General features: G+C 44.5%; 1 protein-coding gene across 1 annotated transcript in view; it reads left to right on the forward strand.

Annotated features, from left to right (window-relative positions):
• The first annotated feature begins 351 nt into the window (after window positions 1-351).
• Window positions 352-17,187, forward strand: part of EPHA4 (EPH receptor A4) — a 103,196-nt gene continuing 86,360 nt past the window's right edge. Inside the window, exons 1-3 of the mRNA XM_082056596.1 lie at window positions 352-472; window positions 1,455-1,522; window positions 5,286-5,949. Of these exons, the coding sequence (XP_081912722.1) occupies window positions 382-472; window positions 1,455-1,522; window positions 5,286-5,949 (823 nt within the window). The 5' untranslated portion in view covers window positions 352-381. The remainder of the gene's footprint in view (window positions 473-1,454; window positions 1,523-5,285; window positions 5,950-17,187) is intronic.

Genomic DNA, 17,187 nt, shown 5'->3' on the forward strand with positions numbered 1-17,187 from the left:
GCTCCTAAGCCGCTTTTTTTTTTTTTTTTTTTTTACTTTTTCTCTTTTTCCTTTTCTGTTATTTTTTGTGTGTTCGGACGCTATTGATGTTGAAGACCCCCCTAGGAGCGTCCTCCTCCAGGCGGGACCGCGGCCGCTCGCTATGGTGTGCTAGCCCGAGGCCCCGCGGACCCTCTAGCCCCCCACCGCGAGCCGCCGCGCCGGCCCAGCTCCGCGCCGCCGGGCGGCAGGGGCGGGGCGCACGGCGCGGGGCGAGCGGCGATTGGCGGAGGTGTATGACGGGCAGGCGGCGCCCCGCCCCCTTGGCAATGTCTATCGCCCGCCGCGCGCCCCATGTAGGCAGTTATTCCACTGGGATAGAGCGGCCGGAGCGGCGGCGGCATGGCCGGGGTCCCGTTCTGCGCCCTCCTCCCGCTCCTCGTCGGTGTCTGCGGGGCCGTCACCGGCTCCCGGGTCTATCCCGCCAACGAAGGTGAGGCGCCGCGCTCGTCCCGCGGTCGGGCTCCGCGCTCCCTTGACGGGGCGCCGGGGGAAAAGTTCGGTGTCCGCGGGCGCGCGGCGGTGCCTTACCGCTTCTCCCCTCGGCAGCCGCTTCTCCTCTCGGCGCCGGGACCGCGCTGCCCCGGCCGTTTCCTGGGCGTCCGGCAGCCGCTGCCCGGCCCGAGTGGCGCTCTGGGGGGCCGCCCGCAGCGGCAGCACAGGTGTCGCGGGGCGGAGCGGCCCCCGCCTTCCCCGCGCGTCCCCCTGCGCTGCTGCCGGTCCCGTCGCTCGGGCCGACCCGCGGGGCTGCAGCGCTCCCGCCAGCGGCGCCGGGGCGTCCCTGGGCCGGGAGGACGGCTCATTAAACCGGTTCTCCCGGGAGCTCTCGGCGGCTCCGCGCCGTTCCCCGGGGCCGTGCTGAAGCCCGTCCCGTGGGACGGTTCGGCGGGGGGAGCCCGCGGCCGTCCCGCGGTGCAGCCGGGCGGGCGGGAAGCGCCGGTCCCGTCGGGGAGTCCTCCGCGAGGTGTCTCGGTGCCCGGCCCCGCTCCCGGCCGGGACCGGGAGACTCCCGATAAGTAGCAGTTTTCTACTCATCGCTAACGTGCGGCTGCGGCGGCAGCAGCCAGCGGGACACACCGCGTACCCAGCGCTGCGGAGCGCTGCCTGCCTGGGCAGCCGGTGAAGCGGGAGCGCCCTGCGGTGCCGCCTGCCAGATACGCCGGCGGGTTCGCTGTTACCTCCGCGCCCTCTGTGCGGCTTTAACGCGCGGAGGAATGAGCGTGCGATTCCTTAGATCTAAAACTGAGTTTCGAATTATGTAAGGTATTGGCGCAGTCGGAAATAACATCTCATTTCAAGTTGAAGGTGGATGCGATCGTGCTCCACACATATGGAAACGCTCAGGTAAACGATTTATTTTCATATTGCCTTTTGGCAGTTGGAATTTAATCTATTTTATTTGTACCTTTCTGCAGTTACCTTGCTGGATTCCAGATCAGTTCAGGGAGAGCTGGGGTGGATAGCAAGTCCCCTGGAAGGAGGGGTAAGTTTTAAACCGCTATCTGATCAAAAGGGTAAAGGGGATGATTAGTAACTTTCAGAGAGTCCTAATGGCTCGATTATTGTTGATTGTGGTGAGGAGGTCAGATTTCTTCCCTGGCTTACCAAGTGAATTACTCTTTGTTAGAGAAACTCTATACTCCCTTTGGATAGTTCTGTCATGGAAGAAGTAGAAACCAAAAGGGCAGAAAAGAGGTTTCAGAATTAGGAGATTGGTTGAGGCATGGGCTTAGATGCCTATTTAAAACTGAAATACCAGCAAGAAATGTGATCTGGCAACTGAACTGGCATTCTTGACTGTAATTATTGTATCTATCAGCTGTTTCAGCTGGGAGATGTTCAGGGCAATTGCTGTTCTCATTCTGGATGAAGGAATATGGATCAATATACAAGACAGACCTTTTGGCGTGACGGGCCAGTTGTCCTATTTCAGAGTGTAAACATCATTTGTTTTGGTCTCTGAACAGATAAACTGAAGCACCTCGTGCTCGGTGGTAATTCCTTGGAGTTTCTTTTTATGTACTTTTCAAAGAGACAATTGTAAGAGAAGATTGCTTGAATTCACTGCCCGATGGTGATGTAACGACATCAAGAAATTCACACATCCATTGCTGGGGCTTAGAACCCCTTTGCTAAGTGAGCTGCTGGCAAGATATTGCTACTAGTTTAGCTTTATGTTAGTGAATGTGGGCACCTTGCTGCTTCCTCACCTGTGCCCCATCCTGCAGGGTGCCCAGGGCCTCTGTGGGAAACTCCGGAGAATGGTGGACTTCAGAACTGCTGGGATCTCTTGGCCTTTTTTTAATAAGGGGTTACAAAGGCTTTTTGTTTCTTAAAGTGAACAATTAAAGAAAAATGCCAACAATGCACACTAAACATGACTATATATATAGAAAACTCACCCTCAAATCCTTTTAATATTAAATGAGTAAAGCAGCTTAATATGCTTAAGCAGTAGTAACTAAGCCAAACTGATTGAAAAATAAAAGTGCTGGAAGATAAGACCTGTGCACAGCAAAGCACGGGATTCTTCAGGAAAACTACACATTTACTTTTTTTTGTGTGCATTCCCAGCAGTAATTAGAAGAAGCAGAGCTAAGGAAACAGCAGTGGGTGGAAAGAATCTGAGGTTGCACTGGCTGGTAATGCATTATGCATAAGCTCTGAATAACCATATCATAGGAGAATGGGGGATTGTTTTGCTCCCACATTATTGTTCTGGGTGAACTTGACTACAGTCCTGCTCTCCCCCGAAACTCGGGTTTTTGAAAGAGTGGGGAACTGATTGGCAGGCCTGTGGCAGTGCAGACATGCACATTCCCTGCTGATCACAGGCAATTGCCCTCAGCCGTTGACAGTGTGGAAAGGTACAGCTCTATCTTGGTGAGAGTCAAGCTTCCTTGTTAATCCTATACTCTGGAAAGGTCAGTTAATGAGACAGGGTCTTTCATATGGCTCTCCAAGGGGTACCTATGCTGTATATTTAAATAGCATCTAAAATACAAGTTCTAATAAGTCAGTAGTAGAACTGACGATCAGAGGACAGCTGTATATTATTCATGGCTGTTGGATTCCCTCTTTTCCCCCATGTTTTCTCTGAAAGCACTATGCAAGCTTGAGAAGGAAATGTGTGCTCTTATTGTGGACGTGACTTAATTCACTAAACCTACATATGTGTGTTCTATTTTTAAGCCAGTAGTGAAAAATTTAAGAGTACATGGTCTATCTCTGAGATACAGTGCTTGGAAAGCATTTATTTTAACTTCATGTGCTGCAGTTTTATTTCAAGCAGCAGAAATGAACTCCTTCTTCATCTTCCTGGGGAGATTCTGTTCTTCAGTGCTAGTTTTTCTTTAACTGTGAACACCTTACTGTCTATTACAAAAAGTATTTTTCTAGAGCTATGCTATGCAGTTCCTGAGGTGGGAGAGTTGTGTGGGTAAGGAGGGCTGGAGATAAACATAGGCATTTAGCAGTGACTAGCAGTAATCAAATATATGGTAGCCCTGGCAGAATTAATGAATTGCATTATAAATGTAATTAATGATTTACTCTTGCATTTCACAGTTGAAAAGCAAGTTTTGTGCTCAGAATGTTTTACTCTGCATCATTAAACTGTGGGAAGAGTTGAATTCTGAAAGTTACTTTAAGGTTGAAAGCAAAAAGTTGCAGCTTTGACCACGTACTTAGCGTTACAAATAGTTTACAGTGGCTGGAAACTTGGGGCTGTAGTTAATTTCAGCTCTGGCAGTACGATGCACTGAAGTTTGTGTATGTGTGTTTATAAAACAAGAAACCCAGCTTTATTTATTTGCCTGTTTGTCAGGAGACGGGGACATGTTGAGAACTTGATCCGAAACTTGCTGAATTCAGCTGCAGTCTGTCCGTTGACCTCAGCCGTCTCGTTATTGAATCCTCTAGCAGCATCTTCCATTGTATAAACGTACTAGAGGAAATCCCATCAACAAGTATTATTTCCCTCTGCTTCTTCCTTTCTCTTGTACCACACACAATATAGGTAGCGTAGACAGTCTGAAGATAAGCAGAATGGAAAGTGATGGATCATAAAGACAGTATTGTAACAGTAAACTAGCTCTGTAGCAGCTGTAAATTAAAACAACTCTGTCCTCTTAATAACACTGTGTTACACTTTACATTGATAGATGACTTAAGATTTATTTTTTCCTTTTCTGTGAAAAGGAGTGACGTGCTGACTATTGATTTCCCCCTTCTCCTTCATTTTAATTTGCAGTTATCTCTAGGCAGCAAATAAAATATTATTCTTTCTGCTCCTAGTGACTCATGGCGCTAACTACTGTCATTCTATAAACGGATTCAGCTAAGCTGGAATCTTAAGAAAATCACTTGCATAAGAGCAATCCTTGAGAAGAATGCTGGATATTATGCAAGAAGCCCCTTAATGTTAAGAAGGCTTCTGTTTATCAAAGCCACAGCTTCAGTAGTTCTGAAAAGCACTTCTGGGAAGTTTCTTTAAAGTTACGACTATTTTCCAAGGGTAATTTTATATGCTTCATTGTATCACCTGCAAACCCAGACAGTATATAATTATCTAATCTATTATATATTTTTTTTTAAGAAGGATTTTTCTGGCACTGAAGTGCTATGAGGTTTTTGCCGGAAAGATGTCTTACCCTAACACCCCTACATCCCCCTCTCTCCCTACCAGGAGGGTAGGATAGGATAATCTTTAAAACATTTTTTTTTTTTTTAAACTGTTGGTTATGATTGCTTTCCTTTTATAAGTTCATCATGCTGAACTACTGAATTAGGGCCAAATCTCTTTTCCACACTTTCCTTGGATTGCAGGTATTGTTGCTATTTCATAATTATGTTGACTGTTAGTTTGGCACTTCTGAAGTTGCTTGAACCTCATATGAAGAGTGTAAGAGTTTTGAAGCATGCCACTACCCTGATCTTTCAGCACTTACCCTCTCTGCCAACCTTTTGGGGTTTTCGAGAATATGAATTTAGCTATTTCCTGACATTTCCTCTGGGACAAGATGTGTAATATTCCTTTTCCCACCTTCCCACTAATGAGAAGTTTTGTTTGGATAGCAAAATTCTGGCAGTGTTGCTGGTGAACTGATGATGTTTTCTCACCTATAATTTCCATGGAAAAAATACAGTCTCCATGTTAGTAGTGGAAGTTCAGATTATGTTTGCTGGTAAGCTTTGTTGTTCCTTTTAAGACTGATGTGTTTTTCTTCCCCTTCCCCTCTTCACAGTGGGAGGAAGTAAGCATTATGGATGAGAAGAACACTCCGATCCGCACCTATCAAGTCTGCAATGTGATGGAGCCCAGTCAGAATAATTGGTTACGAACTGATTGGATTCCCCGTGAGGGGGCTCAGAGGGTATATATTGAAATCAAGTTCACACTAAGAGACTGCAACAGCCTGCCAGGTGTCATGGGAACTTGCAAAGAGACTTTCAACCTTTATTACTATGAATCAAACAATGATAAGGAGCGTTTTATACGAGAGAGCCAGTTTGCCAAGATTGACACCATTGCTGCTGATGAGAGCTTCACCCAGGTGGACATTGGTGACAGGATCATGAAGCTGAATACAGAGATACGGGATGTGGGACCACTCAGCAAGAAAGGGTTTTACTTGGCGTTTCAGGACGTCGGTGCCTGCATTGCTTTGGTGTCTGTTCGGGTCTTCTATAAGAAGTGCCCCTTGACAGTCCGAAACCTGGCACAGTTTCCAGACACCATTACCGGGGCTGATACATCCTCTCTGGTGGAGGTTCGTGGCTCCTGTGTCAACAACTCGGAAGAGAAGGATGTGCCAAAAATGTACTGTGGGGCAGATGGCGAATGGCTGGTGCCCATTGGCAACTGTCTGTGCAATGCTGGCTATGAAGAACGTAATGGTGAATGCCAAGGTAGGATGAGCCATATTGTCCTCTTCATTAGGGCTTAGTTGAATGCATAATTGAATTGGAGATGAGAGTGAATGGAGTAAAGCCAGTAATTAGCATCCCCTGTGGGATGTGGTGGGACAGAGGGGTTTAATGAAGAAGTCGAATAGCTCCAGGTGGCAAGGCTAAGAATTATATAATGCAAAACAAATGATGCTGCTGTAACAGGCAGAAGGTGAAATGCGTTTTCTAGCAGATGCCTAGATTTGAATTGGCTCACGATTGTCACCAAAATATGAATGACTGCAAAACAGTGCAGTCGAGCTACCATTGTTTAAAGAGAAAAATCTTTATGAAGTTTTATCGGAAGTGAAATTTGTTAAGCACAGGAAATTCTGGCAAACTCTGCCTTGGATAATGCAGTGGGGTAAGAACCAGTCGGGGGAGAGGAAACAGGATTTTTAGCTGGGTTACTTTCCCTCTTTGGAAAGGGGAAGTCTCTGGTGTTTTACTTGTTGCAAATTTTTACCACTAAATAACCCTTTGATATTTGACACTGCTGCCTTTGTTAAATATTTTAATTTCTCAGAGGGTCTCTATTGTTAGCTTAATAATAGAGGTGCTAGGATACTCTTAGAAATGCTAAAAGTCTCCACCCCACCCTCCCACACACACACCATCCTGTGTGCTGCGGAATTGGGGATTAAAGTTTTATATAAAAGACAGATTATCCTAAAAAGAGAAAAACCTTCAAAACCTATGTTCTTTTCACCTCCCATTTCTGGAAAAAGAAATAGTAAAAGGTTAGGGAAGGAACGGAGTTTATAAATAAAATATCTTTAGCCTTAGCTTTTAAACTCTTGCTCATGTAAGCATAAATTAAGATCAAACTTGAATGGCTTCTTGCACAGGTCAGTGGGCTTGATTTTGCTGGGTGCTCAACTGAAGGTGCTCAATTCCTTAGTGGGTTTGGACTCTTGTTTTTGGAAAAGGTTCTTTGGAGCCAGATGACTTTGCTTCACATCTTCTTGTTGTTTTTTTCCCTAGGTCATTTTTTTCATATTGAGACTAAGATAGCAGAGCAAGTAGCTGCTTTTGTGGTAGACTCCTAAGAGAACAGCGTCTTTTGAATGCCCTACTTGGTTTCTTTAAAATGATAATTTACAGTTAATATGGAGTTCATTATTATGCTTTGAAATTAAGCTTTGGTGGGGGTAAGCACTGAATATAAACTTCAGTCTTCATTTTTAGTGTTTTTGCTATATGGAAAAAGCCTGAGTGTGCCATATCAGCAACAAAATTAACATGGGCTTTAGAGAGAACTGAAAGGAGAGCAACATGATGACAGGGCATCCTGTCTGGGGTAAATTACTCTTTTTTTTTTTAATCTTGTGTGATGGAAACTTGAAAACCTGTGTGTTGTTAAACATGTGAATCTGTGGCTGTGGCACTGATTGGGTGCTGCTGGGGAGGTGCTGCTACTTTCAAATAGGTGGTTAATGTCTAGGCAAAGCTTCTTGATGCCTTTACAGCTTGGTTTGTGACAGGAGGAAGTAAATGAGGGGAAAAAGCATTGTGGTTTGTTGCATGGAGATTATTTGGCCTTCTCCTAAAGGCCTATTAGGTCAGTACTGGGTCACTCCAATTGACCATTTTTCGGTGTCAGTGGCCCAGACGAGATGAGCTCATTGCCTGACAAATCCTGTGTTGTTCAAGGGAAATCTCTTGAGGTTTTACTTGTGGGCAGTGGTGATAGTGGGATGCTGCTGCTTTTAATTTTTTTGTGGTGTTGGACTAGACCTTGGGGCTAGATTTTGGCTTATCTGCTGTCTCTCAGCTGCAGCTGGGGAAGATTGTGCTTGGGAAACCCAATTCTCTGTTTCCCAAGTAAAGGAAGATCAGGCAATGCCATATTGACAAAGGACATAGAAATGTTCTGTCTCTTGGGCTCTCAACAGTGAAGTTGGCCTGTACTAGTCATTTTGAGAGGATTCGAGCCAGCACATAATTTGAAAGCGCTAAACCCATTTCATCAGAGGTTATTTGTGGTTTCCTTTTCTCGCATTTGCCATTCTCCAGCCAGAACAGTTTACTGGGAAGCTCCTCTTCATGAATTCATGAAGTTTACCAGAACTATGCAGCTTGCTCTCTGGTTTCCAGCGAGGCCATTAAAGCAGTTTGGCCTTTAACACCACTGAATGAGGCTTCCCCTTTTCATACCCCACTTAACTTCATAGTTCAGCAAATGTTCTGCTCTGACAGGTTTTTGGAGGGGAGGAGGATTCCTGCAGTTTTGGTACAGAGGATTGGGGGCGGAGGAAGAGACTTTGAGTTTGGGAAAGGCTATAAAAGGGTACCAGGCTGGGACTGGAGCTGGTCAGCAGGTTCCACCTCAATTGATTTTCAATAGGTTGGCTGTGGCAGGACAAATACAAGGAAAGGTCAGAGGTTGTCTGTTTCCTCATCCATCTTCCCCTGTGATCCTGGGGTCAGAGTTAGGATTGATTAAGATCTTAAATGTTTGACAAAAGCTCGGTGGGCAGAAATAGTTTAGGCCAGTGGGTTGGGGCTTTGCACTTGTTGGGAGATCCATGGGAAACATTGGAGCTCCCTGTCCTGGGACATGTCCTCTGCTGCCAGTGCTGGGGTGGACCAACTGGTGCTTGGCTGCTTCAAGTTCACTCAACCTTCTGATTTTTAAAGAATACATTTTCCTTGAACTGTCTTTGCCTTATTTCTGGTTTGTGTGTGGGAAGCATAATGGGAAGCCACTTCACGTTGAAAGTGGTTCCTGTAGTGGGAGTTAATGACTCTCTGACCTTGAACAGGATTGCTAAAAAATTGTGTCAGTGGTATGGAGAGGTTTGAATGGATGACCAAAAAACTTTCCTTCCTATGACTGCTATTATTTTTTCCAGCTGACTTTATTGACAATAATTGTCTTGCTGAATATCCGTGTGTGTGTATATACACAGGGCAGGAAGGGAAAGGAGTAAAGTATTTAATCCACATTTATTTGGGAAGCTTCTCAGATGTGTCACAGAAGTGGTTCTGCAAAATTGGTCCTGATCAGTAGAAATATTAGGTGAGCACTGATTCTTTTCTTACAGCTGAATTTGTAGCTGCGAACGTGATGCTAAAAAACCCCAACTTGCTGTGTGTTTAATCTTTGTGTGGTTTTTTTTTTTCCTTATTACTGTTTTGCATCTCTAAAGTTCCTGTGTTAATGGGTATCTGTTTATGAAAGCATAAATGTGGAATATTGTTGATGGAACATGACTATCCCAACTAGTGGCACATCTCAAGGCTAAGGTAATTAGTGCTTTAGGGCAAAGTTGAGACAGAAAGTAATTTTAAACTTCACTTGTATGCATCATTGTTATGTAAATTGTTTTGTTACACATTAATAAAATGTGGTTTGGATATAGTTAGATTTCCTTATGATAAAATGCATATCTTTTTAACTCAAAGCAGGAGGGGGGGAAACAAGAAGGAAGGGAGAAAAGACAGATTAAAGAAGCAGTAGACTGTAGCCATCTGTGATGATTTTGATGCTGTGAAATTACAAATCTCAATTTTAGACCTGCCATTTAGTATAAATATGTGAGACAGTTGAGATTCTTACTGTGATATTGTTAAGGTTATGAGAGCCAACAGCTTTGTCTTCATCTACACTTGCATTTTTGAGTTGTGAATTGGCCAATTGGCAGAAAATCCAGTGTCATTTAAAATATAGCTCAGTCCTGGTTTTGTATCAGGGCTGTTTTTAGCATTTTCCTTCGAACTTTGATAAGAGCATCCCTAAGAAGTAATAATTTGAATGATAAGATTATTTTTATCTTGGAGGCTTTGAAGAGTGGCTGTGATCACTGAGAGCAGCAGTTCAGTTTATATCAGAAGAGTACAGTCTAATTATATATTTTTTTCTGTGATAAGACTTTTTGGATGGTGGGTTTTATAAGGGTGGGGAAGTGAAGTAATGTGTGTACTTTCCCTTTTTAGTCACAGACAACTTTGTTTTTGTCAGAATAACACTGGTGAACAGTCTGGCTGCAGAAAAGGGTAATCAAAAGGGTGACTAAGACTGCACAGACTTGAAACTTCAGAAGGATTTTTTTCGAGTTGATTATTTTTGGCAGGGGGAAAAAAATGCACAGACTCAACATGTTATGTTTAAAAGGAGCTGAGAAGATGGAAGCTACCAGGAGGGGCATGGAAGAGATACCGTAACACAGTCTGTCTGAATGGAATTTAGTTGGTTCTCTGCTGAAGGAGTGATTTTGTTATGTTACCTTCTCATGTAGCTCAATAGATCTTCCAAGGGTTGTTCCTTCTGTGATTTTTGTACCACATGGTGCATTTCAAAATCTCCATTTAAATGTCATTGCAGGCTTTGTATTGCTTTCTTCCTCCCTGTCCCCCTTGGAAGTCAAGCTACAGTTGTCAAGCAGTTGTCCTTTCATGTATCCCTTGGAGAAAAACTGGGATTGCTTCCTTCTGCATTCCTGACAAAACTCATGCTGGTACACAGGGGAGCAATAGCTGGTCCTTATTCTGCATGTTACTAGTAAAAAGCACAGTCCTCAGAATCAAAGCCAGATGATCTGTTGTGGTGGTATGAATTTCATGGCAGGTCTGGGTAGTCTTTTTTTGGGGCATATAGACCATCCTCTGTGTTGTGTGGTGTCTGGTGTTTTGCTTTTCTTTTTTTTTTTTTTTTTTAATTACAAACCAAAACTCTCCAGACAAGTGATCTTGTGTGAGATGACTTCAGTATTTACATCTTGGCTGGGTAAAGGTTATTATCTAATAATATGCTCCACTGAGCTTGGTCCTTATTGTGCTTGTGAGAAGTGATTAAAGAAATGCTCAGCAGTACACTTCAGTCCTTTTAGACTGCGTCAAAAAGCCCCCCCAAACTTGTGAGATAAATATCTTATCTGGTTTCATTCTTTATGCCACATCCTTTTGATATGTTGTGGGGAGCAGGTGAGGTCACACAGTTTTGTGAATCTGAGACAATTAACACTCCCATGACTAAATGGCCATTTTATGAATATTCAGAGCCTGCTTCTCCTCCCTGGGAAGCAACATGTTGGTTCTCTTCTCTTTCCTCCTGCTGGAGCCTAAGGAAGCTCTCCCTGTGAATGAGGATTGGCAGCTGTCGGCCGCTTTGCCTTTTGCATGCAGCAAACTCCTCATTTACATTTTTTGTATACACCCTCATGCAAAGTAGCACACCCATTTCCCCATTTCACAAAGAAGATAAGAGCTTCCTTTGGAAACGCCAGCCAAAATCTCCTTCTGCTTATGCAGAGCTCAAAGATTCGGATTTTATGCAAATGGATTCTGTTTTTATTTTTTTTGATCTCTTTGTTTAAGAGATAGTGTAATATTTGCACAGTGTGCTCCTTGTGTCTCAAGGTCTCCTCCTGACTATGACTGATTGTCACTCTTTCCCCAATCTCCTCAGCCCACTTGCTTGATTCAAGGGGGTGTGTGGGAAAGCGCTGTGCTCCAAACCCTGGCCCTGGTGGCAGATCAGGGCTGGTGGTGTGGGCAGTGCTGCTTCTCATGCCTGCTGGGGCTGCAGGCTCTTGGGTGTCATCTCTAGATGTTCACCGGTGACCACAAAGCCCTTCTGTAGCTACACCCTCACCTAGGGGAATACCATGTTCAGGCGGTAGGATCCCCCCATGCTCTGAGAGTGTGCACACGTGCATGAAGAAGTGCTCTATTTGATGACATTTCTATGTGTTGAGTCAAGGACCTGCTCAGCCCCGGTGCAGTGCCAGGCGCTTGGCCAGCCTGGCTGCAGAAATGGGCTTGGCCAAGGGTTGTAGCTTGGTGCAAAGGGAAAAAGGGGCTGGTAGCACTTGAGTAAACACGCACAAATGAGCTGCTGTCATTATTTATTGAAATAAAATAATCTGTGAGAAAAGTGCTGCTTTCTCAAGCCTTGTGATTGCACAAGAACCCATATTTTATTTTGGGTTTTAATGGCTTTCTTTTTAACTTTTCTTTACTTAAAACTGCCTTTAGCTTGAAATAAAGCTGAGGCTCATTAAATGCTCCCAAAACACAGGCTTGTTCAGAATGGATTTGTTGAAAGGTTTATTGATATAAGTTAGAACACATGCTGCATGAATGTACTGTCTTTCTTTAAAGTACTGCTTTTCATTTTGTGTCTTTATAAGTCAGTGGTATGAAATTAGGACCTTGATTGTGTTGGGGCTACATCCTATAAGAAACCAGAAGGAAAAACAAGGTTGTGGGGGGTTTTCGTTTTTGTTGGATGTCCAATTAGTGTTTAACTTGAAGGTAATTTCACAGGGGTAGTAAACTGCGCAGTGTGAAACCTGGTGGCATAATTAAATGGAGGAAAGGCTCTTTAAAACAACAAAGGAACGTGCAAAAACTTTGCATTTGTCCTAATAGCCACCCAGAAGGGGAGGTCATGCTGTTTAAAGTACAATATGGATGGGCTATTAAGGTTTTAAAAAAAAAAAAAGCTATACTGTAAAGCTGGTATTTTTTTCTGGCTCATTTAGTCATGTCTAGAGAGAACTCCGTTTGCTGGTCTACTTTTTTAGGGGTTGTTTTGTGGTGTGTTTTTATTCATCTATACAAGCCCACTGAAAGACATGTACTCAGAAGCAGGCCTTATGTTTCCTGGGGTCCTGGTGCAGCACAGCACAGACTGCAGAGGCTGTGGTTTGGGCAGGAGGAGGAAGAGGAGGAAGGATGCCCTGGTGCTGCAGCAGCTGAGGATGGAGGGAGGAAGACCAGGTGACTTTCCCAGAAGCGCACAGCATGTCTGCCATTGAGATGAGACCAGAGTGAAGACTTGGTCTGGTGTCCTAGCTGCAAGGACCCCTTACACTGGTCAGAAGGCATTGGTCACCTTTCTCTAAGGAGTTTCCCCACCCTCTGCACTGGAACTCCTCGAAACATTGTTTGAATTAAGGCAATCGGTAACTATTGCTTCTGCTTGTGTTTCTGAATACTTTGTGCAGCCACAGTACAAAGCTGCAGTACGATGTCTTAATTACCCAGATAATCCTGTTTGCTTGTATTTTTAAACTATGGATTGCTGGGTAATTATTCAATTCTTAATAGAAGGCAAATGGCAATGTAAACAATAATTAGGATGTTAGACTAATGCGCTTCAATGCAGATTGGATTTTTTTCATACTGTTCAGCATGAAGTCCCATAAAGCTAACAATTTAGTGGCAAGGAAACAAGTTCCATTTTGTTCATATTTTCTGGTGTTATCTCTTCATGCGTTTTTTCTGTGAATGAATTTCATGCAGCCTACTCCAGAGCCAATGCCAGGCTGACAATCGGCTTCCCCCTGCTCTCCCATGGCTTCTGATGGGGTTTTTGTCCCCTGTGCACCGGGGTTAGGGGTCAGCAACATCCCAAATTCCCTCCTGGCACAGGGGTGGCTGGTGCTGCAGGGGCAGCTGGGTCTGGACTCGCTGGGTCTGGAGCTGCAGGTTGAGCTCGGTGGCCAAGGCTTGTCCTTCAGCTGCTTTCAGCACTCACTTGCTCACCCCGACTGGATTCAGCCTTGGAAACAGAGATGTACTTGAAGGGAAATTCAGGTTTTCAGCTCTATAATCTTTGAAAGTAGGGTAACGCAGTGGGTCAGAGCTACAACTCATTATCTCCCTTAGCGTGGAGAGCACTCCTGGTTTTCACAGCTCGTCTCCGGTTTTACTGGAAACATGATGTGAGCCACAAACAGATGCAAAACACTCAATTGATTTCTGTTCTGTCTGCAAATCTTGTGTATATAACATATTTCAGTACTTCCACAGACTGTTAATTAAGTCCTGTCATTGTATCCATTCCTAACATTGTATTTAGCCAGTGATCGAAGACCGTATGTTGGTAGCAAAGGCGTTGGTCAATAACACTGCTGCTTTCTGAAATATTTTAATAGGGCCTCTGTCACATTGAGGATTTTTTCTGGCCTTCACTGTGCATTATCAGTGGTCTGAAGGGATTGAACAACTGGCTTTATTTTCCCTATTATCAGTGCTAAGAAAGGCTAAAATGTTCTCCAGTGTTGGTGCCGAATTACAGAAACTGAGGTGCAGAAATTTAACTACATTTTACCTTTCTTCCGAGAAGTGATGGTTGGGGAAATCAGTGGAACACTTGAAGAGTTTATGGCTGATTTTTTTTTTGATACTATGCAGGCTATCTTTACATTAAAGTGTTTGCTTAAAGGGTGTGGATTTTCTTATTTTAAATCCTGGAGGATTCTTGCCAGGCCACATTTTAATAGCATTAATTAACAGGTCTGTCTTTCTGTACATCAAACATTTCTGTCTGGGGAGCTGAAGAATACCAACCAGTGCTTCTGTGAACTTGGTGCTTGATTTCCCCCCCCCAATTTTGAGTGTTCTCTGCAGTTGAAAAAGACATTGCTGCTTTGAAAGCAGTTTCCTTTTGAAGTGTCCAGCCTGGGAATGACTGAAGCAGCCACTGGGTAAATTAACATGTTAAAAGGACTGGATCAATACCTTCCCCTCCCTGCCCTCCTCTGGGGCTGGGTCGGGGCAGCCCTCGCTCGGGGTCCCACCAGCTGCACCCCGTGTTCCAGGGAAGCCATCAATAGCAGTGTGGGTGTTATCAAGCTGAGACAGCTTGATCCAGTGCCCAGGCTCTTTCAAGGATGGCCATTTGAAAATGATTTTGGGGGAATTGACAGCTTCAGGAAGATCAGGCAGCTCATGTAATTATGGAGAGGATTAGAAGGAAAGTGTAGGGAGAAATAGGAGATCAATCCTAGGGCACAAGTTGCCCATCTTCAGATGCTGGAGTATTCAGTTTTGTACTTTGCTGGTGTGTGTAGATGATTTCTCTGGGTTTTTTCAAGAGACAAGTAAACACAAATTAAAAAGAGGGTGTGTGGGTAGTCCCTGCTGTTTCGCAGAAATGCTTGGGGGCAGTGGCTGCTGGATAACTATAGAAGCAGACAGATGCTTAGATACAACTGTGTTTGCCAACAAACTGAAGAAGATGGTTATGGTTTCCCCAGTGCATGGTCTGCAGCTCCAGCCTCTGTGCCTTCAAGCCTACAGCAGCACCCTCCCAGAGCTCTGGGTGGGACGCTCTGATGCTGGCCTTGGCTTTCTAGTTGCCAGACTCCAGTGTTCTGACCAAGGCTTTGGGCAGTGCTCCATGTCCGTGCCTCTCTGCCCCTTCTTGTGAGTGGGGTGAGCCTTGAAGGCTCCTCTTCTGTCCAATAATGTTAAGTGATTACAGTAGTCAAAATTGCACTGGAGCCATTCTGAAATAGAGACTTTCTTGGGAGGCTTCCTGTGGTCTTGTGCCCTGGGGATGCTGGAAGACAGATGAACTCTGCTGCTTCTTTTCAGTGGCTTTGGTGTTTGCATTTGGCACACCTGCCAACCTCCCCTTAATCTCTGAAGTACTGCAACACAGTTATTAGGTTGACACATTTTTGCCCACTCATAATTAGTTCTTGGATTTCCTCATTTATTTTGGTGGTGATCAGAAATGTCCAGGATAAAGCTAATAAGACGCTGAAATCAGGATCAGGTCCCTATATGCACTCCACCTGCTCATTAATCAAGGACTCTGCAGTTAATGAGAGTACTTTCCAGTAATGTTTAATCTCAGAATAGCAATAGTTACACTTAATACAAAATAACTTTTTTGCAATTTGTTGCTGAAGTCATTCCCATGGCAGATGAGAAACTCTCCTCCCATGCTAATCCCAGATACAGTTCTGTCATGCTGACCAAAATTTGGATGACTTCTGAAAAATCTATACAAGACTAAAATACTTGAAGCTGGACATGTCAATTTAGTGAGTGCTGGGTACACATGCATATGTATAGGCATGGCTGATAGCGTATGTTGTTTGAGGTTCAAAGGCCTGTCTGTGCAGGGAAGAAAGTTGAAAGGAATGAACTAAAGAGGTGAAGTCAATGTGTATGACTTAAGGTGAATTGCTAATCACCTGTGAGACTATTTCCATCTTTTTTGGCTGAACCTACTCGTGCAGATCCTTTATCCATTTAGTTGATTCACCTTAGAGTTCTCTGTGACTCTTTGAAGACAAGCGCTCAGTACCTGATTTTAATGTACCCAGAATTAATATACTCTGTAACCTTGAATTGCACACACCCAATAGCTTGGGAAAGTGAGCTCAAAGGGTTGTGGGCACTGTGAAAACACCCATTTGTAGCTTTAGGAGAGATAGAGCACTTTAATTTGTGAGAGAAAGGAGAACAAAATCCTGTGTGCCACCCACTGTCACTTGCAGCAGAGTGTGGGGCAGCCGCAGAGGGAGAGGAGCTGTGGCATTGCTGGGGGGCAGCTGGCTGGCTCTGGGACAGGGGAGGAGACCCTGTCTGCAGTGCAAGGGAGCAGCACTGGCTCTGATGGAGCCTGGAGATGTGCCGTGGTGGGTCTGATCAGCACTGCAAGGAGCTGCCCTCACCTGAACAGAGCGGTGCAGGCCAGAGAGCCCTGTGTGACCTGAGACAGTGACTGCACCGAGCTGGTCCTTTTGGGTAAAGATGAACTGTAATCAAGGTATGAAGCTGTGAGAAAAGAGGCCTTCTCTTCTCTGTCTTTCCTGTTCAGTTGGACATTGGTTTGTCCCTCCATGCAATCCAAGGAGCCCTGTAGTTCTGCCTTGCACCAAGTTTTTAGCAGCGGCCAGCTCGCTGTGGGGGGATGCTGGGGAGAAAGAGCTCTGCCCACCCACCACATTGCTTGGCTTCTTTAAAGGTCACTATTAACTCCTCTTTCTTGTGGTTGTGCATTTAGTCTTCTGTGAGGATCATGGTAATTTGACCTCTCCATACACCTGTATTAAAGTTTGAATTAAAAATGCACTGCAGCAGAGCAAAGGAGAGACATTTTTCCGTGGGATTGTTGAGCTCTTTGAGAATGCCAAATGGCTAAGTTAACTCTTGTGCAAACACTGCCTTTTATTTGACTTTGTAGTTTGCCCTTTGAAATACAAACATATTTGTGTCAATCAGCAAGTCTGCCTTCCGGAGCTCTGGTTGACCCTGTGCAAAGAAATGTGACTGTGCAATTATTAAAGGCGAGGCCTTCGTTTTAGCAAATGCTGAGTAATTGCTGTTCACTTGTCTCTGCAACTCCATCATAAGTGACGGTGAACTGCCTGTCAGCCCAGCTAAATAAAAAGGAAGATACTTGTTGGAAGGAATAACTCTTCAGAAATTTGCAATATGTCAGAATTATTG

The sequence above is a fragment of the Streptopelia decaocto genome (assembly GCF_964273445.1).
Source record: "Streptopelia decaocto genome assembly, chromosome: 6".
NCBI classification, from domain to species: domain Eukaryota; kingdom Metazoa; phylum Chordata; class Aves; order Columbiformes; family Columbidae; genus Streptopelia; species Streptopelia decaocto.